This window comes from Schistocerca nitens, chromosome 2, assembly GCF_023898315.1.
Source record: "Schistocerca nitens isolate TAMUIC-IGC-003100 chromosome 2, iqSchNite1.1, whole genome shotgun sequence".
Lineage (NCBI taxonomy): Eukaryota > Metazoa > Arthropoda > Insecta > Orthoptera > Acrididae > Schistocerca > Schistocerca nitens.
The window spans coordinates 486,086,160-486,113,798 of record NC_064615.1 but is presented as its reverse complement, the minus strand read 5'-3'; the positions used below and the strand labels follow the sequence as shown (position 1 = coordinate 486,113,798).

General features: G+C 37.1%; 1 protein-coding gene and 1 long non-coding RNA gene across 2 annotated transcripts in view; both read left to right on the top strand.

Annotated features, from left to right (window-relative positions):
• Positions 1–487: 487 nt before the first annotated feature.
• Positions 488–15,328, top strand: LOC126236427 (uncharacterized). Its single transcript, XR_007544912.1, has 3 exons — positions 488–2,154; positions 7,358–7,607; positions 15,233–15,328. It is a non-coding gene; the product is annotated as an uncharacterized LOC126236427 (long non-coding RNA).
• Positions 15,329–20,002: 4,674 nt separating this feature from the next.
• LOC126236426 (probable enoyl-CoA hydratase, mitochondrial) overlaps positions 20,003–27,639 on the top strand; it is a 49,491-nt gene continuing 41,854 nt past the window's right edge. The window contains exons 1-2 of the mRNA XM_049945730.1: positions 20,003–20,205; positions 22,073–22,273. Coding sequence (XP_049801687.1) covers positions 20,112–20,205; positions 22,073–22,273 — 295 coding nt within the window. The 5' untranslated portion in view covers positions 20,003–20,111. The remainder of the gene's footprint in view (positions 20,206–22,072; positions 22,274–27,639) is intronic.

Here is a 27,639-nt window from a genome sequence, read left to right as displayed (position 1 = left end):
AACTATCCTTTCTCCTCTACAAACATCTGCTTGTGCAGCAAGTATTATCAAATTTTTTTCCGTGATTGAAAAGCTTTAACGCACACAAATCACAAAACCCACCATTATACACACACACACAATGCATTAGCATGTCATGTCCAAAGAATATCCGCGTTTCGAAAACTACCAGCTATATTGGCTAGCGTGAGAGACGACGTCATGTCATGATGTGACGTCATGATTCCTCGGGGCCCGCGAGACGCTTCTGTTCTGAGTAGGCCTACTAGGTTTTATCTATACTCTTTACATCGCATCTCGAAGTATATTTTTAAGATCTTACCCAAGTACTTGATCTTTAAGTGTACGTATACTGTATACACATCAATCCCCGAATATAACACCCATCAAATTCCTAATAAAACACTAGAGCTTGACATATATATAAATGTGACTTAGTGAATCTGTGTTTACAATAATCACAGACAATATGTAGTACTTTTATGAACATAGGACAGCATTATGCTTCTATGGAGAATTAGTGATATCTGCTTCCGAAGATGACTAATTTGTGAAATGATTTGCCTAAAAGTAGGTAATAGCAGAAAAACAGATTAGAGAAACATTTGATGCCCTTCATTTGCTGTACGTGATTTTGAGCGTCATTCACAGGCGCGCCAAATTCCTTTTATGCGCATCAGGAATCATGTGGTCGTAAAAATAGTCGTATTTTATAAACAGTTTAATATATCGAAACGACAGCAAGTAAAGAGGAGACATTCTGTCGTACGATTAACGTTTGAAACGTTTTGGTCAAATGTTTGAGCGGAGGGAAGACAAGAGTCCTTATAAATTACATAATCAGTATTTGTCCAATTTTTCGTAACCAAACAAAGAGTGGGATACGGGCGATTGGAGTATCAAACTGACCACCTTGAGGTCCAGTTTTGCAAAGAAAAATTTAGCGCTTGAAAGTAATCAGGGTGATTAAGGAAACCTTAATTAGTAATATGAGGAAGAATTGAAATATTTCATGAACAGTTGCTGCAAGTGTAAATTACAGTCAAAAAGTCACTCTATTCAAGGCTTGCCTTCTTTGCACATGAAAAGATACAATGATGTGATATTTAACTATCAGAAATGCTTCCTTGGAATCAAGTTCTAAATTTAGGATTTTCGAGAACGGAAGGTGCAAGGAAGGTTATTAAGGTGTCAGTCTCATGCTTTATGAATAAACTTGAAAATAAAAAATGAAAGAAATCTGCCAAATATTTTGTGATATGATTTATCCAAAAGAAATAAAATAGATCAGAGAAACATTTGACATACCTTTGAATGATACTCAAAATAATGTACAGCAGGTGAGGCGCATCAAATATTTTTCTAATCTGTTTTATTTTTTACTTTGACGCAAATCATTTCATAAATTGGTCATCTTCGGAAGATTAGTATCATCGGTTTTGCCTATGTTAGTGCCTTCTCCAGAAAAGCATAATGGCATCATATTTCCGGAAAACTACACATTGTATATGAATATTGTAAACACAGTTGACTATTTACAATAACTGAATTAGGTTTATGTATATGTCAAGCTGTTGTGTTTTATTAGGAATTTTATGGGTGTTATGTAATGAGATTGGTGTGTGTACACTTAAAGATCAAGTACTTAGGCAATACCTTAAAAATATACTTTGAGATACAATGTAAAGAGTGTAGATAAAACTTAGTGCACATAACAGATGATAGGATTGTGTTTCAGTCATGTAAAATATCAGAAGCAACTGGGATCGAACTCAACACCCTCGGCAAATGACGCTACCATTACACCACAGAAAACTGTTGCAAGATACCTCTAATTGTTTGCTATTAGTCAGTCATTCTTCTGCACTTATCAGCCAATGAAAGTTCTTTGTCGGATAAGAAACACTAGTCTTTAATTTATTGATGAGGTAGTTGAACGAATCCTGCTCATACCCAGATTTCGAATGATTTGTCTGGTGGCCTTCATTGCTGATGATATAAATAAGTATGAAATTCTCCATCAAGAGTTCTTTGTAAATTTCATGCACAGCATCCCTTTGTCACCTTACTTTCCTAACTGAGGCTAATTTTGCAGGCTTACTCTTGAGCTACAAGATTCTACGATTTATAGGCATCTTTTTATAGAAACAGCTGGTCGGTAGCCATCTTTTCTATTCTCTATTCTATTCTACCTTGTAGTGAGGGATTGTCGCTGCATGTATGACACCCAGGCGTATTGGCCGATGCTGCTGGTTAATATTCTTCAGCATACCTTAGGCGTTTAAGAAATGCTCCTTGCTTTAGGTGTACTGGTAACACAAAAGTGCAAAATTGCAAAATGATAACTCATAGTGTCATAATATATTAACACATTAATTTCATGTCATTTATTATCATCCTTGTCATCATTTACATGATATAGGAATTGTCATAATACTGTCCAGAATATGCACAGCAGAATATTACAAATTTATATCAAACACACAAAATTAACATTATGGTGAAAATTAAAACACATAAAATTAACATTGTATAAAGTGAATTAATGTGTTGTTCTTTTACATGCTCTTTTAACATGTACCGTATGTGATGGATTTATATATATTTAGTACATTTTGGAAAACACATATTACACATAATTTTAGAGTTAAAAGAGTATAAATGAGACATAGAACTGACAATGAGAACAACATGACATTGAAAATACAACTATCAGTTAGTGATTTAAGGATTCAAAATATTCCTCTATGCTATAAAAACATTTATTTATCATAAACTTTTTAAATTCTGACTTAAGTTTTCCTTCATCTTCTGTTCCCCTGTTGCAGAAGGCAGAGCATTATAAAGCTTTTTCCCATAGTAGCTCACATATTTTTGAGTTTTTGTTTTTCTTGTTCTTTCTACATGCAGATTCTTACAAATACGTGTATTGTTGTTGTGAAGATCTGAATTTACATGTAAACTACTCAAGTGTGTTTTTGTATGCAGTATGCTTTTTAATATGTACAAAGATGGTGCTGTAAGTATGTTTAGCTGCATGAACAAGGGCTTGCAGTGTGTTTGTGGAGAGCTGTGTGTAATAATTCTAATGGGCCTTTTCTGTAATTTAAAAACCTCTCTCAAGTGACATTTAATTGCACCCCAGAATGTTATTAAATAGGATATAATAGAATCAAAATAAGCCATATACACTAATCTCTTGTACACTCTGCACTGAAAACTCTAGAAATTATTCTCAGTGCAAAACATGCTGAATTGAGTTTTTTGAATATGTATGTGACATGGTCATTCCAGCTCCAGTGCTGATTGATGTACATGCCCAAAAATTTTGTGGACCATACTTTCTCTATTTCATGGTCACTCAATGATAAATGGCGATGATCCGTCTCATTTACTTTACCATACTGTATGTAATTTGTTTTATTTAAATTGAGTGTTAACTTATTAGTGTAAAACCACTGTTGCACACTCTTCAAAACCTTTTCAGCTGTAGTGAATAAGGATTTTCTGTCATCACTTATAATTATGCTTGTATCATCTGCAAATAACATAATTTTTGATGATCTGTTGGGCCTTTCAATGTCATTTATATAGATTATGAATAATAGGGGGCCAAGAACACTACCCTGAGGGCAGGGTGCGATTTGTGCTTTTACCAGTGGGTGGGATGTCTTAGGGGGTTAGTAGAATTATATATGTTACTAGCTTCGACCGTGGTGTTACGCATGGTTAAACAGCTATTTATAAATAGATGTTAATGCCGAAACTCACTATTCACGCGTATGCACTATCAGAAAAGCCATCCCTTGTTATATCTTTAAAAAGTACATTATAGGTAAAGGTTATTTACAAAATCATCTACATACAGGTATACGAGGGGAATTCAAAAAGTAAAGGCACATTTGTGAAAAGCTGTACTTACTCTGATGACAGAAAACTGAAACATATTAATAGTAATACTTATTAAAAACTTTCAGTGTTCGGCTCCACAAATTTATATTATATGTAAAGTTTTACTCCAGTACGTGGGAAATAGACATCCCTGGTTGGGATGCATAAACTAAAACCAGAGGAGGGGATGGTCTGATTCAGAGGGGGGAAATCCTGCCCATCCCCCCCTGAAAATCGCACACTGCCTGAGGGACACCTACTCCCACTTTATTTTTTGTTTATTCAGAAATGAGGTGAGTTCCACAACCTGAGTTCTATCTTGGAGATAGGATTCAAACCATTTCCTCCCAATTACTCTGATGCCTATTGCCTTCAATTTGTCAAGGAGTATTTGATGATCTACTGTATCGAAGGCCTTGGAAATATCTAAGTTGACTCCTACCACACATTTGTTATTGTCTAAATTTCTAATAATTTCTTCCGTATAGGTCTGTATAGCTGTTTCTGTGCTGTAACCTGTACAAAAACCATGTTGATTTGATTTAGAAGATTGAAGGTGTCAAGGTAGCTTATGAGTTTAATTTTCATCAGTTTTTCAAAATTTTTTGATAAAGATGGAAGGAGGATATCAGGCTGTAGTTTTCTACCTTATGTATATCCCCATTTTTGAATAATGGTTTAACCTTAGAAATTTTCAGCCTTTGGGGAACACACCTTCATTGACTGATGAATTGGCAATATGTACCAGTGGTTCAAAGATTTGTGTGGCGGCTTTTTTTATTATTGTCACTGGCACTTCAGCGAGTCCTTCAGACACTTTGGGTTTCATACTATTAATTACTTTCAGTATTTCATATTTATTAGTGGAACTTATTATCATGCTATTGACTACTTTTGGAGCTGTTGTTTTTTCTTCTTTGGCAAAGCTCTTGCTTAATTTGTCAGGTACACTTAGTTGTTAATGTAATTGGGCAAGACTTCCTTCTTTATTTCAATGTTATCACTAGATTTGAGTACAATATCCTGGTCTTTAGAGCTTTTTCCTATTTCTCTTTTAACAATTTCCCAATATGAATTCAGCATAGATAAAAATTTTGTAAAGATATTATATAGTTGTTAAAATGTACCCTGACAGATCCTATATCACAAATGTGATCATTGGGATGATAATAAATAAAATAAATAGGTCCTTGATTTATTATCTGACTTTTATTTATTTATTTAGTCCTTCAAATCCTATATGTATAGAATATATACATGGATATTGGACATGGTTAGGTATTTACAAGATAAAATACAGTTTGTATTGCAATCCTAAGGACTAGATATTGAAGTAACTTAGCACAGATTCATAAATACAACAAACATTACAGGCAACATACAAAGTAGAATATTAATAATGCATCTTTATTTTTGTTGTTTGGCTTTTATATATTCTGTCAGACTGTAAAAGCAATGATCAATTACTTCAGCCTTAAAACTACAGAGTTTACCTATTGATTTAATATGTTTAGGTAGAGTATTGAAAATCTTTATCCCAGTATGTAGTGTGCCTTTTTGGCACAGTGATGTTCTCACCTGTTTCACATGAAGGTCAGATTTTTGCCTTGTATTGTGTGCATGTATATCTTCATTTTTTAATAAGATATCTGGGTGTATATCGATATATTGTTTGATGAAAACTGATGTTTCGTAGATAAAAATGCAAGGAAGAGGAAGAACTGACAGTTTTTTGAATATGGATCTGCACGATTTTGTATTGTTTACCCCTTCAATAACTCTTAGTATTCTCTTTTGCATCCTGAAAAGTTTAATATTTGTTGTTGTATTGCTCCTGAAGATTATGCCATATTTAATTACAGAATGCACATAGGAGTAGTATACATTTAACAGGCTGGCTTTGCTGCAACAAGTTTTTAAGATCCGTACCATGTAACAGGTTTTGCTTAGTTTGCTTTGCAAATATTCAATGTGTATCTCCCATTTTGTGTTGTTCTGGAGCCAGAGTCCCAGAAATTTAGTGCTGTCAACACTTTCAAGAACTCTGTCCCTAAGTTATATTTCTATGTTTGGGTGGTGTCTTCGTTTTACATTATAGAAGTTCAGTGCTACTGTCTTTTCTTTGTTTATAATTAGCTTGTTGTAGCTGAACCACTGTTCTACACTGTTCATTGTTTGGATAGCAGAGTCTTTTAGTTTTTCTTCTGTTTTATCACTAATAAGGAAGCTTGTATCGTCTGCAAATTGGAGGGTAGTTTGGCAATACTTGTTGTACATAAGATCATTGACAGAGAGGAGAAACAGAATGGGTCCTAATACTGATCCTTGAGGGACACCATATTTCACATTTTCTTTATTAGTCTATCGTTTACTTAATACTTTGCTAGATTAATTACCCTTCTATATACCTTTTTGTAGTTACTAACATGTTTTTTGAAATTAGGGTCAGTATTAGTTTTCATTGCAGAGTTTAGTCTTTTCATAGTCTTGGAAGATTTTTAATGCCAATTGTGATCCAAGAATTTGTGTATCTATGGCTGGATGAGTTCATTTTAACTAATCTTTTTGGAAAGCACATTTCAAAATTTGTCATGAAAAGAGAGGAGAAAACATTGTATGCAGCATCTGTATCAGTTTGTGACAATACTTCTGCTCAAGATTGGTTAGTCAGTGTGATACCAAACTGGTTGCAGTTTTCGGGAGAGAATTCTCTTATACATATGGTTTACTGTTTTTGTATGTATTGGAACTATGCGCACTTTAATAATAAGTGCTTTATGATCAGATATTCCTAGGTCAACATTCAAAACTTCTGTATCTGGGTTTTCTATATTTGAAAATATATTATCTACAAGACTTCCTTAAATGTTTGTTACTCTTGTAGGATTGTTTATATTAGAATATAGGTTGAAACTGTGTAGAATATTGAGGAATTTAATTTTCAATGAACTATCTACCAACATATTGACACTAAAGTCCCCACATACAATTATTGATGACTTCCCATCATGTAAGATGCTCACTAGTTCTTCAATCTTATTTTTAAAAAATTCTGGGTCTCCACATGGTGATCTATACACTGACATGACTGTTCTTTTCCTATTTTTTGCATTCATTTCCACTGCTGTTGCCTGTTTATAAATAAATAGGTCTCTCAATATCATTGCAGCAGGGGAAATGTAATGACCTCATCAACATACCATGTAAGATATTTCTTGTAGGTGTTTCGAAACCTGACTCAGATGTATAGGTATACACTTTTTGTCTTAAGTTTTCAGCAACGTTACTCTGCTGTTACTGCATGTTCCTTTCAACTATAAATAAGTTTTCATTAACAAGACAGAATACTGTGAAAAACAAGTCCATGTTAAAAATTTAGATTCCTACCTGTTTCGTAGATTCAGCATTTGTAGACAAAATATTTCTATCTTTATGAATCTAAAGTGAGAGATGTCTCCATTCACAGCATTTCCACAATTATTTGGTTAAGACTGCAAATGCAAGAGGGCTCTGGATTTCACATTTGCAACACCTCTCATAAATGGATCCTGCATGACGAGCTTTTCACTCACTGAATTTCCATTAATGAGGAGAGGTGCAAAGGGATGCGGATTTTCTGTCAATGAACCAACTGTCATTCAGCACATGTAAAGTTCATGACTGTGACGTCCAATACGAATAAGTGTTTTCCGTTGTGGAGCAGAAGAGGCTCAGTGGTAAGCATTCTGCCTTTGCAATGTGGTGTTGACGTTCTGTGTTCGCATTAGGGAGCTTTTTCATTATGCACTTACTTTACCTAATAAATATATCTACTATTGTGTTTGATATTAATAAATACATACAATATGTGCCCTGAAGACTTTGTTTTATCTCTGTTACTTTTTTCTCGGTGGCAGTGACTGTCTGCTCAGGACATCTGCATACAATCAGATTTTCCACTGGCAGTGGGGAGTGAAGTAAGAACAGAACCTCATCCAGCGGCTGAAAACTATAGTTTGGTTATTTGTCCAACAGTTCTCACAGCAAATACGCGAGTTGTCATATGAAAGGGTTGAGTGGAGAGTTCATGTTTTTAGATATTATAGTTCCTTAAAAAATTACTGCACAAAAAAACTTACGTATTTCTGAATATCAACTACACAGATAGCAAAGTTTGTGATGTCTGAAGGTGCACATTGAAAAATAACTGCTAGGAGACGGGCTCGATCCTAGGACCTTGTATTGCACATCAGCGTGTTTACAACTGCGCCACCAATCCACAAATATAATCTGAACGTGTTATGTATTACAAACAGCATCAATAATTTTTGAATGTGATTTTTCTTAAGACTGGCCATAAATGGCATTTTATACTTCTGTCTATTTTTGGTCTAGGTCATGAACTTGGCTTATGTTTAATAATGGATCGAACGGGTGAGGGAACTTACCACCCTTCTACTGTAAAAAGAAAAGCATTACCAATTTTTGATATTCTGCAAGAACATATTATTTATGAATAAGTGACAGACGCCATTAGGAAACCACACACCCTTTCATCACAAACAGGAGGCAGTAGTTTTGATTTCTAGCTACTAACTGGTTGTCATCGCAGAATAATGCTGTCCTACTTCATCTGCATTTGTAGCAGAATAAGTGTCGGCTCCTATACTCAAGGGATCATTTTTACAGTTTTGCACCTCAGTCGTTAAAAACGGATCCCTTGTAGGATCATTTTGTTGTCCGTCTGACTGCCTGCCTGTCCTGTCTGTCTGTGTGTCCGTTTCTTAAGACCTCTTTTCTTCAGAAACAGATAAAGGTAAAATGCTGGAATTTATTTGACATACTGAGACCTACGGTCCCTTTGCAGTCTGAAAAATTTAACCTTCTAAGTCAATTCAGTCAAAATATAGGGCCATTTATGTCACATATTTTGATATCCGCAAACTCAATCAAGACATACTGAAGACTGTCCATTTGCCTAGAATGATGAAATTTGATGAGCAGTAAGGTTTCACAGTACAGGTAAAGGAAAAAAAACCGAAAACTATTAATTTGTAATCATATCACTTAAAAACTACTTTTTGCCATATATCGTGGCTCTCTATCTTCTCAGTTGTAAGACCCCTTTTTCTTAGGAAGAAATTGAAGTATCAAATTAAAATATGTCAAATACTGAGGTCTGCTGCCCCCTTGGTGAGGTAAATAATTTAAAGTTCTAAGGCAATGCAATCAAGAAATTCAGCCAAATGTGTCACTTATATTGATTCTCTCAAGCTCACCTTTCAAAACCTACAGACTGTCTTTCTCATAATACAGCAGTCCTGGTGGTCTAGCAGTAAAGGGCGTGTGTGGGAATCAAGAGATTGCTGTAGGCTACCCAACACAACAGGTATGTCATGATGGAGTAGTATTGACCTGTTTTATCGGCCTGCTTTATTAGCTGGCTTTGCACGGCAGCCTACACATCCAAGCCCTTGGCATATAGGTTGTGCTGCACAAGAGGTGTCTTATGAAAGAAGTACCAGCCTGCATTATTGTCCTCTTTTGCAGGAGCTACATGTGCAGGTGGGCATATCTGGCGGGGGGGGGGGGGGGGGGGGGGAAGAGAGTAATGGACAGAGGGTGAGATGGAGAGAGAGGGGGGGGGTGCAGAAGGGAGAGGTGGTGGAGTAGATGGTCACATAGATGAGGAGAAGTTGGGCAGCTAGAGGGATGAGGAGAAGTTATAGGTGTGGAGATATAAGCAAAAACATATTTTCTCAGACTCCACCAGATACGCTGCCCTACACAACATGCGTGTTGTGTAGGAATAGTATCGGTCTGCCTTATCAACCTGCTATGTATGACAGCCTACACATTAAGGACAAGAATTGCTTTTTCTCATCCCTGATGTGTAGGCTGCTCTACATGATTGGGGTGTCGTGCTGGAACATTATGACCTGCTTTGTATTACAGTGTACACATGAGGGGCAAGATATGGTCTTGATGTCCCTGACGTGTAGGCTGCTCTGTACAATAGGTGTGTTGTGGGAGTAGTACCAGTCTGCATTATTGACCTGTTTGGAGGGACCATGCATGCAAAAGAGTATGGCTGGGGAAAGGCTGGAATGGGTAAAGGAGAGGATATACAAAGAAAAGGAGGGGCAGAAGGGGATGGACAGGGAGAGGTCAGAAGGAGGAGGTGGGTAGTTCGAGGGGGTGGGAGGAGATGTATAGGGAGAGTGGGTGGGAAGAGATGGACAGAGAGACATGGGTACAAGGTTATGGACAGGGGGGTAGGAGGAGGAGTTGTGTAGGGAGAGCAAGGAGGAAGAGGCGAACACAGAGAGGGGGAGGAAGAGATTTATACAATATGTAGGGCATTAGGTGCAGAAGTGCAGATAATTGTGATCATTGGTACCTCAATATGTAACTACTTCAGTGTGTTTGTTGCTCTTTCTCTGCATATAACAGTCTTCCCCAACCACATTACCCAATTTACTAACTGATTTTTCTCCACAGTCATAACTTCACCACTAAGTGGACTACATCTGTCTGTATACACTAAGCATTTTGCATCCATGTATCAACAGTTCCACGCCTGACTTACTGCCCAGGGGAAAATAAGTATTAATGGCTTACTTTTGCCATATGTAGTTGGTGATACTAACCAACCTAAAAACATGCTACTCCTCATAGCTATAATTATTAATCTGAAGATTAAGTAATTACTGATGTAATGTTATTCAGTACATTGTCCTCAGTCACAAATAAAAATGTCTGTGCTTATACCACTGACACCCTGTATGTGTAGGAAGAGTAAGCAACATTTTAAGACACAATTGCCCTAGAACAGAATGGTATGGGGAACCCTAACACTTGGCCTTTGTGGTGATAAGGGTGACCTTGAAAGTGAAGTAAGTGCATTTGAACAGACTCTGTCTCGCTAATTAAATCCATTTGCATATTAAGGGGGCTCTGATGCACACTCCAGTATAGACATTACAACAATTAATGAACATATGGTCAGGAAGATCAGGACCTGGAAACTTGAAAACTGGCTCACCACAAGTGAATGCAATGTTAGAATCTTTCCAGCTGACTCTGTGAACTCAGTGATGATGATGCATGAAATATGTTAAAGGTATGAAACAACATGAGGAAAGCTGAATGGGACCATCTGAAGAATATTTTCCACTGTCCATATTTAGTGGAAGAAGATGACAACTCGGATACAAAATCTCAAGAACACATCAGTCATACAAGAGGCCATGAAAAATGGAACACTATCCATAAGACAAATAGGTTGGAGTCCACAAGTACCATGGAATGAGGGTCTCCAAAGACTGAGTACAGAAGCCAGAAGGGCACATATTCTACCAGAAAGGCTGCACTGTAGAAGAAAGAGCTTGCAGATTGGGCAGATACAAAGGAATTTATCAGTAATTTAAAGACTGCTTGTAGCAGGCAAGAATAGAGAGCTGGAATCAATTCATTTCACAGAACCTAGATCTTGACCCTTGGAATAGGCCATATAAAATCGTCTGTCAAAAGATAATTCTAAATTCAAAATTACTATAATAATCTGACACACTCTATATCACAGCGGTACACTCATGTCAAAGATCAATGGAACTCCAAAATAAATAAAATAAACAAACAAATAAAGCTATTAGTATAGCCAGTTATGATTTAAACCACCAGTGCAAACAATAAGAACATATCATAAAGCTGTCCTAACTGTGATCATGTACTATGAAGGTGCCTGGGTGCACAGACTTTTGCTCATAACACCAGTATGAGTAGTTAAGAGGGTGCAAAGCAGAACTTTTATTTGGTTGATGGAAGCTTTTCACACTGTGTCAGTTGAGGCATTTGCTAGTAATACTCAGAATATGTCCTCTCAATTTCCAGATTTCTATATGGTGCAAAAAGTGGCAATGGACACTAAATCATGAAAAGTGTGAATTCATCCACATGAGCACTAAAAAGAATCTGCTAAATTTCAGTTACACAATAAATCACACAAATCTAAAACAATATTTTTTTTTATTTCCCTCTATGATCACAAACTTGTTGGGTCCTCAGACTCCTGGTTCCAGTCAGCAATGACCATCTTCAGATTTATTTTGAAAGCATGTCCTAATATGGTGGAGACATAGCGGCTTCATCATTTAATTTAGATGTGATGATGCTAAGCTGATTTTGTGTTTATCTTTTAATGATGCCACTATGGCCCCATTATATTAGGACATGTTTTTAAAACAGAACTGAAGCTGGTCATTGCTGACCAAAACCAGTAGTCTGAGAGCCCAACAAGTTTGTGATCATAAACAGAAATAAAGAAATTTATTCTGCACGTTCTGGATAACTGTTCTGAACCTAAAGGCTGTTAACTCAACTAAATACTTAGTGCTTACAATTACAAATCACTTAAACTGGAATGATCACATAGATAATGTTGTAGTGAAAGCAGATCAAAGACTGTGATTTATTGGTAGAATACTTAAATGTAAAAGGCCTACAAAAGAGACTGCTTGCACTATGCTTGTCTGTCCTCTACCGGAGTATTGCTGTGCAGTGTAGGATCTGCATCATAGGACTGACAGAGGGCATCAAAATTAGTATTAGGTAGGATGAAATAAAATATATTGTACAATTAATTGCCAATGTATAGAACTAAAAAAATTGTTAACAGTAATAGTATGTGTAAGAATAATAATGCCTACATTTAAATGATATGTCTAGTCTATAATGTAATAAATAGATAAACTCTTAAACATGAGATGCCACCTAATTTAAATCAGTCAATAATGTGGAGAGTTGTATCAAACCATTCTTTGGACTGAATATCTATGTCTACATCTACATTTACATGCATACTCAGCAAGCCAGCATATGGTACATGACAGAGGGTACCCTGTATCACTACTAATCATTTCCTTCCCTGTTCCACTCACAAACAGAGTGAGGAAAGCAACGACTATCTATATACTTCAAAATGAACAGTAATTTCTCGTGTCTAATGTTCAAGATACTTTTGTGAAATGTATATTGGCAACAGTAGGATCATTCTGCAGTCAGCTTCAGAAGCTGGTTCTCTAAATTTTCTCAGTTGTTCCTTGAAAAGAATATCACCTTCCCTTCAGTGATTCTCATTTGAGTTCCCAAAGCTTCTCTGTAATACTTGCATGTTGTTTAAACCTACTGGTAGCAAATTTACCAGCCTGCCTCTTAATTGTTTCAGTGTTTTCCTTTAATATGACCTGGTGCGGATTCCAAAAATTCAAGAAGTACTCAAGAACAGGTCGCACTAGTGTCATATATATGGTCTTGTTAATAGATAAACCACATTTTCCTAAAATTCTTCAAATAAACCAAAGTTGACCATTCACCTTCCCTACCCCAAACCCTCATATGTTCATTCCATTTCATATCACTTTGAAAGAAGACAACAGCAGCAGAAGCGACAACAACAGCAACAACAACAACAGCTGGATAATTTTATGGTAAGGTTGACTACATGCCGCCACAGCCAGAGAAGATGGATGTGTTTCTGGCCCATCGATATATTCAGCAGTATGCAAATGAAAATTAGTTGCAATGAACATTCTGAAAAGCAGCAGCACACATGATACCAAACCTACATGTTAGTTGACATGTTTCTAGAGATGGCTTCTATGCTCATGATATATATTTATAAAATGTAATATCTTAATTCCCAAAGAAATTGGGTGGTATAGCGTAGATAGTGTGCTGAAGCTCAGTGGTCAGAAGCCAGCTGCTGGAAAGTATGCTGATGGTTGTCAGATACTATGAATTAATTGTTAAAGAGTGCTAGTAGCACAGTCTATTTGTAGAATTTTTATGGTTCCTGAAATTTAATATGAATCTTATGGCAGAACAGATTCAATCTGGGCAGACTCAGATTGCCGGACAGAGAACAGTTTTGGTCTGGGCATAGTCAAGTTGCCAGACTGTAAGCAGTACTGTTTTATTCTTGGAATAGTTGAGTTGCCAGACTGAGGCAGGGTAAGTCAGCTTGATGGTTTGGTTTCAGATAATTACTGAATGTTTGTCAGGATGATTTTGAACAAGTTATCAAAATTGAGTTTTTTCATGTTCTTAGAGATAATGGTATATATTCCTCATCTGCATATAGGTAATGAATGAAATCAGAGTTATTGGTTGATACAAGGGTTCTGTCCTAGAAGAATATTGGGTCGGTAAAACCTACAATGGTCATAGCCCTATCATTTGTTGATAACAACTCAAATGCAATTTTATTGGTATGTGGGGAATGATGTTTGGATTAGCATCAATTCTGGTTAATTCTGGCATGTAGTAGTGGTCTTGTGCAGAATGATTTTGAGTGGGAGTGGTTTCTGTTTGGTTTATGCGCGAAGGATTTACTTAGTTGCTTTGAGTGCTGGTGTGATACTCAAGAGCAGAGGTGGTGTTGTAGCAGGTGCTATGTCATAGTTTGACATGTTAGCAAGCCATATTTGCCTAACAAGGCTATTTGACATACAGTTTTCATTGTGGTGTTAAGGAATCATTAAATGGGACAATGTGCATTGCTATTAGCCACTTTATGGAAAGCTGAATTGAGTATGCAACCACTTATGTGACAAAGCTTTGGATATGGCATTAGTTAGCCACCAATACCTCAAGTGATCTGTATCTTTATACAAAAACAGAAGAGCTGTGTCATCTGCATAACTAACTATATTGCCATAATCAATAGTGTTTGTGATGTGATTTGCATATAACAATGAAAGCAATGGACCAAAGTGGATCCCTGTGGGACAGAGAAATTTAGAATTCTTGCTTCAGATCTTTTCTTCTCTTTTGTTGTTTTTCTAATTTCTGTATATTGATTCCCATTTGTCAGGTATGGTACGATTCGATCTCCTGTGTTCCCTTTTATCTCATATACTTCTCATATTTCAACTACAGATTTGTGATCTACACAGATAAATCCCTTTGTTAGATGCAGAAGTGTTCCTACACATTTATTTCTAGAGTCTAGGTTGCATCTATGAGATGACATCTGTGGTTGCATCTATGGTTCTTATTATTAATTTATATTTCAACATAAATGTAATGAGTCTCTGTGCATCAATGCATCCAAATATTTTTAATGTGACTGCTAGAAGAACTAAGGGTCTATAATTAATTGGTTCATATTAATTTCCCTTTGTATGTATTGGTTTTATCAGTACTGTCTTCAAGAAGTTTGGAAATATTCCTTCTTAGAATAGTGTGTTGATTAGTTGCATATGAGCTTTGTTGAGTTCCTGCATGTTACATTTAATTTCTATGCATGATATTCCATCAATCCCATCTGCATAGCCAAGTGCATTAAATTACCTGTTTCCAGGAGACTGGGAGGCAAGGCTCATACATTAATGATTGGAGCCAGTGTGTTGGTTAGTCTGGATTTGGTTTTTAGATGGTTTTCCACAGCTACCCAGGTATGTACCAGGCTGGTTCCCATGTCCTGCCTTTGATACACCATGTGCTTACACTTTGAAAAATGATGTGTATATTTGATTATGCAACTACACTGGATGCATATGGAAAGGGTACACAGATTCCGGACAGTGCTTCCAAGTGCCTTTGAGATTGGTGACCCTATCACGATAATGGATAGTTATCCATGAAATTGGAAAAGTCTCATACCACTATGACTTAGCATTGGCCAGATAAAAGACACATGAAAGGAAGATGATATTCTATCAATTCCAGATGATTTTGTTTTTTTGGGTGTTTTCTTATTTGCGGTGTTTCTTGTTCTTCACTGAAAATAGCGCCATAGTGCTTTCACAGAGACTAATAAATGTTTCCCTTGTGTTACTGTATCTGAAAGTTGTTTATAGCTCTTAGTATTGTGTCTCCTGTGGCAGAAGGATCACTGAAGAGCTTCATGACAGTATTCTCTTCTGTCATTGTTATTTTTCTGACAATGAGCCATATTTTGCCATGTCCTGTAAGTCAGGTTGCAAATAATTTGCATTTATAATAATCCAACAAGCCTCCGCCTTTATTGTCAGCATTACTTATGTAAAGTTTTGTCTCTTATTATTTAGCTGCTTGCAGTACATTGGCATTTTTTTTTTAAATCTTCTGTAATGCACTTTAAAGTTCCCATCATTCCTAGTTTTATACATCTCATTGAGGATTTTGGATTGTTTCTAGACACCAAAATATCTTTTCTTAATCATTTTCTATCTTATTGTTGACTTTGCTATTAGTATTTGTTATTGGGAATGTTATATGAAGTAAATAAGAAAAGATATTTATAAAATATGTTACTTTATGATCCAGCAAAAAATCTTTTCCAGCACCTCCCATACTTCATTCCTCAGTTTAAGCCAACTACTGTTAGGCTTTGTTTATTTACACTTGGGTTTTCCCATTTTTTGTACATATTCTTTTGTGATGAAAAATTTATGTATATATTGCACCATTGTCTGGCAGAGCAGTTTCTGTAACTTCACTTTTGTACTGAAAATCACATGGGTTTGTGAATATGTGATGTATTTTGCAGTTGTACATGTCGGATTAGACATTGCCTTGTTTAAGCCACACCTCATTTTATTAAGGAGTTCCCTATTGTCACGGGACTCTTGTGATATATTTATATTTAGATCACCTAATGGGCAACTTTAGCTTAGGATGATATGCAAGAGTTTTTGAATATTTCAGTGAAAATGTCTATGCATCCACTCGCAAGTCTTTAAATGCTTAAAATGTACATTGAGCAACTACTTAAATTTATTTTCTGCTCTGTTATGTTTACTACATTTGCAATATAATATTAATTATTTTGGGTAAATAAAAATTACACACTGAAGAGCCACAAAAACTGGTACACCTGCCTAATATTGTGGAGGGTCCCTGTGAGCATGCAGGAGTGCTGCAACACGAAATAGCATGGACTAGACTAATGTATGAAGTAATGCTGGAGGGAATTGATGCACTGGATCCTCCAGGGCTGTCCATCAATCTGTAAGAGCACAAGGGAGTGGAGACCTCTTCTGAACAGGACGTTGCTAGGCATCCCAGATACGCTCAATCATTTTCATGTCTGGGTAGTTTGGTGGGCAGCGGAAGTGTTTAAACTCAGAAGAGTATTCCTGGAGCCACTCTGTAGCGATTCTGGACCTGTGGACTGTTGCATTGTTTTGCTGGAATTGCCAAGTCTGTTGGAATGCACAATGGACACGAAAAGATACAGGTGGTCAGAAACGATGCTTACATACATGTCACCTGTCAGAGTTGTATCTAGACTTATCATGGGTCCCATATCACTCCAACTGTACACTCCCTACACCATTACAGAGCCTCCACCAGCTTGAACAATTCCCTGCTGACATGCAGCGGCCATGGATTCATGAGGTTGTCTCCATACCCGTACACTTCCATCTGCTCAATACAATTTGAAATGAGACTCAATCAACAGTCCAATGTTGGCGTTGGCAGGCCCAGGTTAGGCATAATTGATGATGTTTCGTTGAATGGTCTGCATGCTGACACCTGTTGATTGCCCTACATTGAAATCACAATTTGTGGAAGGGCTGCACTTCCGTCACACAGAACAATTCTCTTCAGTCGTCGTTGGTCCCATTTTTGCAGGATCTTTTTCTGGCTGCAGTGATGGCAGAGATTTGGTGTCTTACCTGATTCCTGATATTCATGGTACACTCATGAAATGGTCGTATGGCAAAATCCCCACTTCATCCTTACCTCGGAGATGCTATGTTCCATCGCTCATGTGCCGACTATAACACCATGTTCAAATTCACTTACATCTTGATAACCTGCCATTGTAGCAGCAGCAGCAGCAACTGATCTACGCACTGCGCCACACACGTGTCACCTTGTATAAGGGTTTCCGGCTGCAGCACCATATCCTGCTTGTTTACATATCTATTTGAACACACTTACCTATACCAGTTTCTTTGGCACTTCAGTGCGTATACAGCCTCTGGTTATCTAGTTATGAGTTCCCCCATTTTTACTATTCTTTCTGCATAAGATATGTTTTACACTGTAATTTATTAGCTTTATGTGGCTTTTGGCATTTCCTTGTAATGTGTTACCTTCAGCTTACTGTACCTTGTAAGTTATACATGTGAGCCCTGCCTTACCCCAAATATCATAGGCTTTTGATAACCTGTAGGTGTTGAAGCAAAGTTTTCAAGACCCAGTTTTATATTCAGTCATATAAAATAATAAATGAAGTGCCTTCAAACTACAGTATGATTTGTATTTTAATTAATTCCAGTGCATAATGTTTAACCTGACACCTAGTGACTTACCATTAATCAAGAACTTAGCACAAATTGTTAGAACTCCCTGATTTTTACGCAAGTTGATAACAGACCTAATACTACCACAAATGAAACATTTTTGACACGTAATACATCAGCCACAATATACACCTAAATGGACGTCATTTGTCTGCTTCTAGCTTTAAAGTCGTTGCTGCTACCAGTTTCAGCATAACATTTTCAACTGTTATTTTGCTAGCTTGTTCACTTGAAAATGACTTCTTGTTGGCTATGAAATTGGCATCTAGCCAGGATTTCTGTTTTTCTCATTCACATTACAGAAAAAAAAAAAAAAAAACAGAGAGAGAGAGAATACCAGTATTGTGTTCGGTGTTCGTGGGATCTATCGACCTGGAAAATGCGTTTGACAATGTCAAATGGTGCAATGTGTTTGAAATTCTGTGAAAAAGGGGGGTAAGCTGTAGGGAAAGATGAGTAATGTACAGTATTTACAAGAGCCAAGAGGGAATAATAAAAGTGGAAAACCAAGAACGCAGTGCTTGGATTAAAAAAAGCTGTAGTCTTTCCTCCCTGCTGTTCAATCTATATGTTGAAGAAGTAGTGACAGAAATAAGATTCAAGGCTGGGATTAAACTTCAGCCTGAAAGGTTATCAACTCTAAGATTCGCTGATGACATTGCTGTCGCCAGTGAAAGCGAAGAAGAATTACAGGATCTGATGTGTGGAAAAAACTTTTAATGAGTACAGAATATGGATTGAGTGTAAATTGAAGAAAGATGAGAGTAATGAGAAGTGGCAGAAATGAAAACAGTGAGAAACTTAACATTAGGAAGTGGAAGAAATTAAGGAATTCTGGGATCTAGGCGGAGCAATGAGGACATCAAACCATACTAGCACTGGCAAAATGGGCATTCCTGGCCAAGAGAAGTCAACTAGTTTCAAACATAGGGCTTAGTCTGAAGAAGAAATTTCAGAAAATGTTCGATTAGAACACGGCCTGTGGGAAAACCGGAACAAATGTGGTGCACTACAGAAAAATGCCAAAAAATGTGTGGACGGCTAAGGTATGGAATGAGGAGGTTCTCCGCAGAATCGGCGAGGAAAGGAAAATATGGAAAACGCTAACAAGAAGAAGGAACAATATGGTAGGACATCTGTTAAAACATCACGCAATAACTTCCAAGGTAGTAGAGGGTGCTGTAGAAGGTAAAAACGGTAGAGGAAAACAGAAACTGAAATACATTCAACAAATAATTTAGGACTTTGTTGCAAGTGTTACTCTGCGATTATGAGGTTAGTATAGAAAGCAATTCGTGGCGGGCCGCTTCGAACCAATCAGAACACTGATGTCTCAAAAAATGTGTTAAGAGTATACTCTCCTGGACACTTAGTGAATATTTCTCATATGTATAGCTGAATGTGTGAACAGTAATCACATCCGTGACTGACGAGAACAAATGTGGCAGGGCTCAACTGAATTACTGAGAAAGAAAATGGCCTCGCGAAATTCTGCCGTGTTAATTCACTTTCGTTAATCCATACATTACTGTATCCACAACATTTATACAGGTGAAGTAATGATAAGAGTATTTTTGTTATATCCTTTTAGGAGATGGAATGCAAGTGTTAAAAGGCATATCGCAAAGGTCAATTAGCCTTGTAAACATCTGCCATGTAAAGTAGTTGTAAACAGAAGTGTTCACATATTACCAGTAAACGGGCAAGACGAAAATATATTTGGTATGTTTTTAATCTGCAATGGCTTGATATTTCACATGATTGAAATGTCCTGCGCGATGGACTTTCTTCTATTTATCTTTACAAGTGGGTTGGTAATGACCTTGGACTTCGAGCAAGCGGCATATCGACGTGCGGCATTAAACAAATAGCCGGCTGTGCCGTAGTACCACTTGGTCAGAAGCGATCTCGGCGAATAAATATTTGTGCTGGTCTGGATCAAAAATGGCACTAACTTTCAACATTACGCGTGTATTAACTGGGCGAGTGTCTGGGATCTCCAGATGGTCATACGTTGCTTCGAAAAAATATGCGACAAGTATGTACTGTAGTGTTTCACATGACCATTCAGCTGCCTTAGCTTAAAGCCTTGTGGCATTTAGCAACTAAATAATGTTATTCGACTGGTCGGTGTTGTGTTGTTTGCTGTTATGGCAGAAATACTGTCGTTTCAATTTTGCTGCCTATTCGGAATATGCTATCTTACACACCTGTTAATTTCCCACGGATCGTGTGTGGGATGTATGAAAGTAATGACGTGGAACGAAACTTGCACCATTTAACCCCTAACAGTGCTATACATACCTAGTCTGAATGGATTTTTCTATATTAATCGATTTGCGATTCAGGTAAAATCTTTATAGAGATAGCAACTATGCTGGAGAAAGCAATATTAATATTACTGTGCTGTATGCGTAGTTCCACGTAATACAAATGTATTAAACTCAAAAATAATTGTACACGACTATTCCATCTATGTGGAGCATGCTATTTATGAAAGACGTACATAATGCAGATTTCTCTGAAACAATCAATTCCAGATCGGAAGTTAGTGCTCATTAAAACCATGTGTAGAATAATTTTATTTGAACTTTGAACACTCTGTTCTTCACTTGAGGTTACAAGATTTCATTTTTGTTGTTATAATCATCTTGAGATTTAGGCTCTTTTGTATGTGTTTCCTAACAAATAAATTTGTTTTTTGAGGGGGGGGGTCTGCTGTGTGCAAAACATAATTTTGTGGGTAATAGGAGCGAAGATAAAATTTTGTTGTTGCTGAAGTCAGAACACCTGCTAAAACAAATCTGTGTGTGTGTGTGTGTGTGTGTGCATTTATTTTCGTAGTCAGATTGTAAATACAATTAGTCTTAGTTTTGTAACAGTTAAAAGTTAAACTTGATAGACTGTGCTTATTTCCTTCTTGCTTTAGAAAAAAAGAACCATAAATTAAATTAGTCACGTGAACATAAAAGGATGGTGCATGATGATTAGGGAGCTTGTTTTGATACCACCAGGATTAAGAAGCAAGTGGACAAAACTTGATATGAGTGTCTATTAGTGTGGTAAGACTGAAGTAGTGTGCAAAATAAGTGTGTACACTTGACTCGGGATGGGAACATTGTGTGATAACTGAATTTAGATTCCCTGAAAACACTAAAGAAAAATTTAAACCAGTTCTTTTTGGTTGAAAGTTACACATATTGGACCCCCAATGCATTTTTAAATATGTCACAGACATAAACATTGGGTTCTTTACCATCCAGTTTGTTACCACAACCAGATTTTCTTTCATATTCATTGACTTCGCCAACTCACAACTAAAAAGCACCATCCAGCCTAACCTAGACCAAGGGCTGTAGCCTACTACAGATTAGTCTGTCACTACAACCAAGGTATCAGAGGGGGGAGGGGGCCCAATACATATCTTTAGTCCACTTTTGTAATGAAGAATTTGTCCACAGTTGCTGAATTATTCTCTTGTTGAATGTTGAAGCAGAATCTGAATGTTTTAAAATGGTTATCTTTACATCTTGGTTATTAGTGGCTTGCTCAGTGTATGACACCAGTGAAGAAGCAAGCTGTAAAGACACAGTGAACTGAAATTCTTCAGTATTGGCTATTAAAGATCTTTTTTAGTAGTGTAATAAAACAATTTATTAAGCACTATTGAGAAGTAAAGCTGATAGACAACATAACTCTGAAGAGAGTACTGAAAAATTACTTTGTGCCCTGCCCCCAGTCTTGCATTTTTATTACGTAATGTGCTTTAAAATTAACATTGGAGACTTTTGTATTATCTAATGTTGGTATTCTGAATTTAGGTACTTCAAAGTTTTTATTTTTATAATGAGAAGTGTGTATATGGTTTTTTCCATAAGTATGTTGCGATTCATATATCATTTCAGGTGGTGCATACACACACATTCTAACTGAGACAGCTGGAGAGAAAAAAAATGTTGGCATCATAAAATTAAACCGACCCAAAGCTTTGAATGCCCTGTGCAATGATTTGATGCATGAAGTTGGAAGTGCTCTTGATGCATTTGAGAAAGATGACAATATTGGTGCTGTTATCATTACTGGAAGTGAGAAAGCATTTGCAGCAGGTAAGTTAGTATGCAAAGAGTGTAATCCAAATATATTAGCAAATACATTTTTTAATAATTTAATTTTCATTGCAATAGGGCTTCTGCTGGAACTACCTACTCAGCTGCAGTCAATTGTAAGAGCATACTAAAAAAGTCAGATTATAAAAATGTGTGTGTGTGTGTAGTCATTAGAAAAAGCTGTTATTGGTGGTTTTAGTCTCCTAAACACCTGCCTAGCTGTTCCATATAATCAAATCACATCTACAAGCTTTCCAGAACATTGTAGTAATATCTCCACCCTTCTGTATAGAATTTCACCACCCAGAAATTAAACCAGTTGACAACAACAGTTCAAAAGTTCCCGACAGAAATGCTGAAAAGTGTCCTTGGTACAGACAGCAGTGGGTGAATGTGCATTTTCATGGGGGAATATCCCAGATGATAGTTACTCGAACCACTGGTTTTTGGTGACGCATTTCAGTTCCAAAGTTCAGGTTAGTGGCAATTGTTGACACTTGTTCCATGCAATCATCGAAAACAATTTCATCAATGAGAGCAATAGTCTTTATTTTTTGAATAAAGGAGATCCTTCTAATTTTTTTAAAGTGAAGAATGGCACCACTGAATCAACTGTTGGTTTGATTCTGCATTGGCATAGTATATCTAACCATTCCTTTGCTCATTTCTGTAGGTCCATGAACTAGGTGTAACATATGATGAATTTGATCAGCTGTAAATCCTTGGGTACGTAAAAATTGAATTACAGCACACTTTGCAAATAACAGAAACAATAATTTTATAAGCCATTGTTGTTCTCACCTGTAACAAAGACTGCCAAATCAAAACAATGACTTGTGACTTCATAGACAATCGGTAGATGGTTCTGTCTTTGTGAAATTTGTAAAACTTTGTTCTGAGCAGCTGATGTTAAGAGTATGCAAACGGACATTATCAAATATACTTCATATTATGATATTTGTGCAGTGTCAAATGCAATGCGAGGTCTTTCTTTTGGTATTTTGGACTGAGTGATGTGCTCTCAGGCATCTACTCATGATGCTTACTGCTAACACTTAGGACAAAGTGATTACGTTTAAATGCATCAGTGTGATAATTTCATGTTGTTGTGGTCTTCAGTCCTGAGACTGGTTTGATGCAGCTCTCCATGCTACTCTATCCTGTGCAAGCTCCTTCATCTCCCAGTACCTACTGCAACCTACATCCTTCTGAATCTGCTTAGTGTATTCATCTCTTGGTCTCCCTCTACGATTTTTACCCTCCACGCTGCCCTCAAATACTAAATTGGTCATCCCTCGATGTCTCAGAACGTGTCCTTCCAACCGATCCCTTCTTCTAGTCAAGTTGTGCCACAAGCTCCTCTACTCCTCAATTCTATTCAATACCTCATTAGTTATGTGATCTACCCATCTAATCTGCAGCATTCTTCTGTAGCACCACATTTCGAAAGCTTCTATTCTCTTTTTATCTAAACTGTTTATCGTCCATGTTTCACTTCCATACATGGCTACTCTCCATACAAATACTTTAGAAACGACTTTCTAACATTTAAATCTATACTCGATGTTAACAAACTTTTCTTCTTCGGAAACGCTTTCCTTCCCATTGCCAGTCTACATTTTATATCCTCTCTACTTAGACCATCAGTTATTTTGCTCCCCAAGTGGCAACACTCCTTCACTACTTAAAGTGTTTCATTTCCTAATCTGATTCCCTCAGCATCACCCAATTTAATTAGACTACATTCCATTATCCTTGTTTTGCTTTTGTTGATGTTCATCTTATACACTCCTTTCAAGACACTGTCCATTCCGTTCAGCTGCTCTTCCAAGTCCTTTGCTGTCTCTGACAGAATTACAATGTCATGGGCGAACCTCAAAGTTTTTATTTCTTCTCCATGGATTTTAATAACTACTCCGAATTTTTCTTTTGTTTCCTTCACTGCTTGCTCAATATACAGATTGAATACCATCGGGGAGAGGCTACAACCCTGTCTCACTCCCTTCCCAACCACTGCTTCCCTTTCATATCCCTCGACTCTTATAACTGCCATCTGGTTTCTGTACAAATTGTAAATAGCCTTTCGCTCCCTATATTTTACCCCTGCCACCTTCCGAATTCGAAAGAGAGTATTCCAATCAACATTGTCAAAAGCTTTCTCTAAGTCTACAAATGCTAGAAACGTGGGTTTGCCTTTCCTTAATCTTTCTTCTAAGATAAGTCGTAGTGTCAGTATTGCCTCTCGTGTTCCAACATTTCTACGGAATCCAAACTGATCTTCCCCAAGGTCGGCTTCTATCAGTTTTTCCATTCATCTGTAAAGAATTCGCGTTAGTATTTTGCAGCTGTGACTTATTAAACTGATAGTTCGGTAATTTTCACGTCTGTCAACACCTGCTTTCTTTGGGATTGGAATTATTATATTCTTCTTGAAGTCTGAGGGTATTTCTCCTGTCTCGTACATCTTGCTCACCAGGTGGTAGAGTTTTGTCAGGACTGGCTCTCCCAAGGCAGTCAGTAGTTCCAATGGAATGTTGTCTACTCCCGGGGCCTTGTTTCGACTCAGGTCTTTCAGTCCTCAAGTACATCGCCCTTGTATAGACCCTCTATATACCATATTTACTCGAATCTAAGCCGCACCTGAAAAATTAGACTCGAAATCAAGGAAAAAAAATTTTCCCGAATCTAAGCCGCACCTGAAATTTGAGACTCGAAATTCAAGGGGAGAGAAAAGTATTAGGCCGCACCTCCAAATCAAAACAAAGTTAGTCCATTGTGATATGAGACACAATTTAGGTCAAATGAATGACGATACAGATACAGTAGTTTGGTTCGAGTCGTAAGCTTTGCAGTTAAGCTTTACCAAGTAGCCATTGCTATGCGTCAGGCGCTCCGTCCGTTTTTATACAGGTACCATTCATTTTTCACGTGCTTTGTCTGGTTTGAATTGATTGCTTATTTTTCTTTGATCTAATAAGTGCCATTCTCTTTGTTATAGGTGTTTACGTCACTCTAAGCTGAAAATGTATTACTGTACAATTTAAAAAAAAAAAAAGAGAGGAATCGTCTCATTAGCGAAGCAATGGCAAGAGACTGCTATTTGTTGTTATTTACACTGCTGCTTTCTTTGATAATGATCAACAAGAACCAAATAATAAACTGCGTATGATAGATGATGTTCTGAACGAGAATTTAGTGAAAATTTTTCTCTGTTGAAAATCTTTGCAGACGCCTCTTTTGTACATTACTTTCTGCACAGAAATTAGAGTCATCTTCGATTTAAAAATCTACTCAATTGCCGTGCTTCATTTCTGACTGTATCACTATTAGGCATAAGAATAATACGAATATAAACATGACATGATATGTGTATTCTTCCGCGTTTGCTGGTGTCTCACTCTAGTTTCGTAGTTTATTAGGCAGACAGGATTTAAATGAGATAGCAGCAAACACGAAAGAATACATGGCAAAATGTTTATGTTGGTATTATTCTTATGGTGAAGAGAATACTGCATGTGATTCACAATTCATAAAAGTTCCCATTAGCAACCATCTCTTCTCACAGGTAGGAAAAAATTCAGAACGTATATTGATAAACATTGCAAACAGTCTTGCAAGTCGGATTTTCGTAGTACATTGAAAAGCTGCTACATTCTAAGATGAACAATACGGAATTTGTATTTACTTCATTGGATAATGTATGAAAATGCATTGGTCGAAATTCGGGGCGGAGAAAAAAGCTCGTCTGCCACCATTTTTTAAATTTATTTACTGAGGCAGAGAATTTGGCGCCAGAATTTATCTTTGTGTCTGCAAAGCATGCCTGTGTAGCGCTACATATATTCGATGGCAGAAGTTAGTTGTGGCGGCACCTACCAACATATTTCAGAACTTCCGCTTACTTTGCACTCGATTCTAAGCCGCAGGCGGTTTTTGGGATTACAAAAACCGGAAAGAAAGTGCGGCTTAGATTCGAGTAAATACGGTATTCCTTCCACCTTTCTGCTCTCCCTTCTTTGCTTAGAACTGGGTTTCCATCTGAGCTCTTAATATTCATACAAGCGGTTCTCTTTTCTCCAAAGGTCTCTTTAATTTTCCTGTAGGCAGTATCTATCTTACCCCTAGTGAGATAAGCCTCTACATCCTTACATTTGTCCTCTAGCCATCCCTGCTTAACCATTTTGCACTTCCTGTCGATCTCATTTTTGAGAGGTTTGTATTCCTTTTTGCCTGCTTCATTTACTGCATTTTTATACTTTCTCCTTTCATCAATTAAATTCAATATTTCTTCTGTTACCCAAGGGTTTCTACTAGCTCTCGTCTTTTTACCTATTTGATCCTCTGCTGCCTTCACTATTTCATCCCTCAAAGCTACCCATTCTTCTTCTACTGTATTTCTTTCCCCCATTCCTGTCAATTGTTCCCTTATGCTCTCCCTGAAACTCTGTACAACCTCTGGTTTAGTCAGTTTATCCAGGTCCCATCTCCTTAAATTCCCACTTTTTTGCAGTTTCTTCAGTTTTAATCTACAGTTCATAACCAGTAGATTGTGGTCAGAGTCCACATCTGCCCCTAGAAATGTCTTACAATTTAAAATCTGATTCCTAAATCTCTGTCTTACCATTATATAATCGATCTGATACCTTTTAGTATCTCCAGGGTTCTTCCATGTATACAACCTTCTTTGATGATTCTTGAACCAAGTTTTAGCTATGATTAAGTTATGCTCTGCGCAAAATTCTACCAGGCGGCTTCCTCTTTCATTTCTTACTCCCAATCCATATTCACCTACTATGTTTCCTTCTCTCCCTTTTCCTACTCTCGAATTCCAGTCACCCATGACTATTAAATTTTTGCCTCTCTTCACTATCTGAATAATTTCTTTTATCTCATCATACATTTCATCAATTTCTTCATCTGCAGAGCTAGTTGGCATATAAACTTGTACTACTGTAGTAGGCGTGGGCTTCGTGTGTGTCTTGGCCACAATAATGCATTCACTATGCTGTTTGTAGTAGCTTACCCGCATTCCTATTTTGTTATTAATTATTAAACCTACTCCTGCATTACCCCTATTTGATTTTGTATTTATAACCCTGTACTCACCTGACCAGAAGTCCTGTTCCTCCTGCCACTGAACTTCACTAATTCCCACTATATCTAACTTTAACCTATCCATTTCCCTTTTTAAATTTTCTAACCTACCTGCCCGATTAAGGGATCTGACATTCCACGCTCCGATCTGTAGAACGCCAGTTTTCTTTCTCCTGATAACGACGTCCTCTTGAGTAGTCCCTGCCCGGAGATCTGAATGGGGGACTATTTTACCTCCGGAATCTTGTACCCAAGAGGACGCCATCGTCATT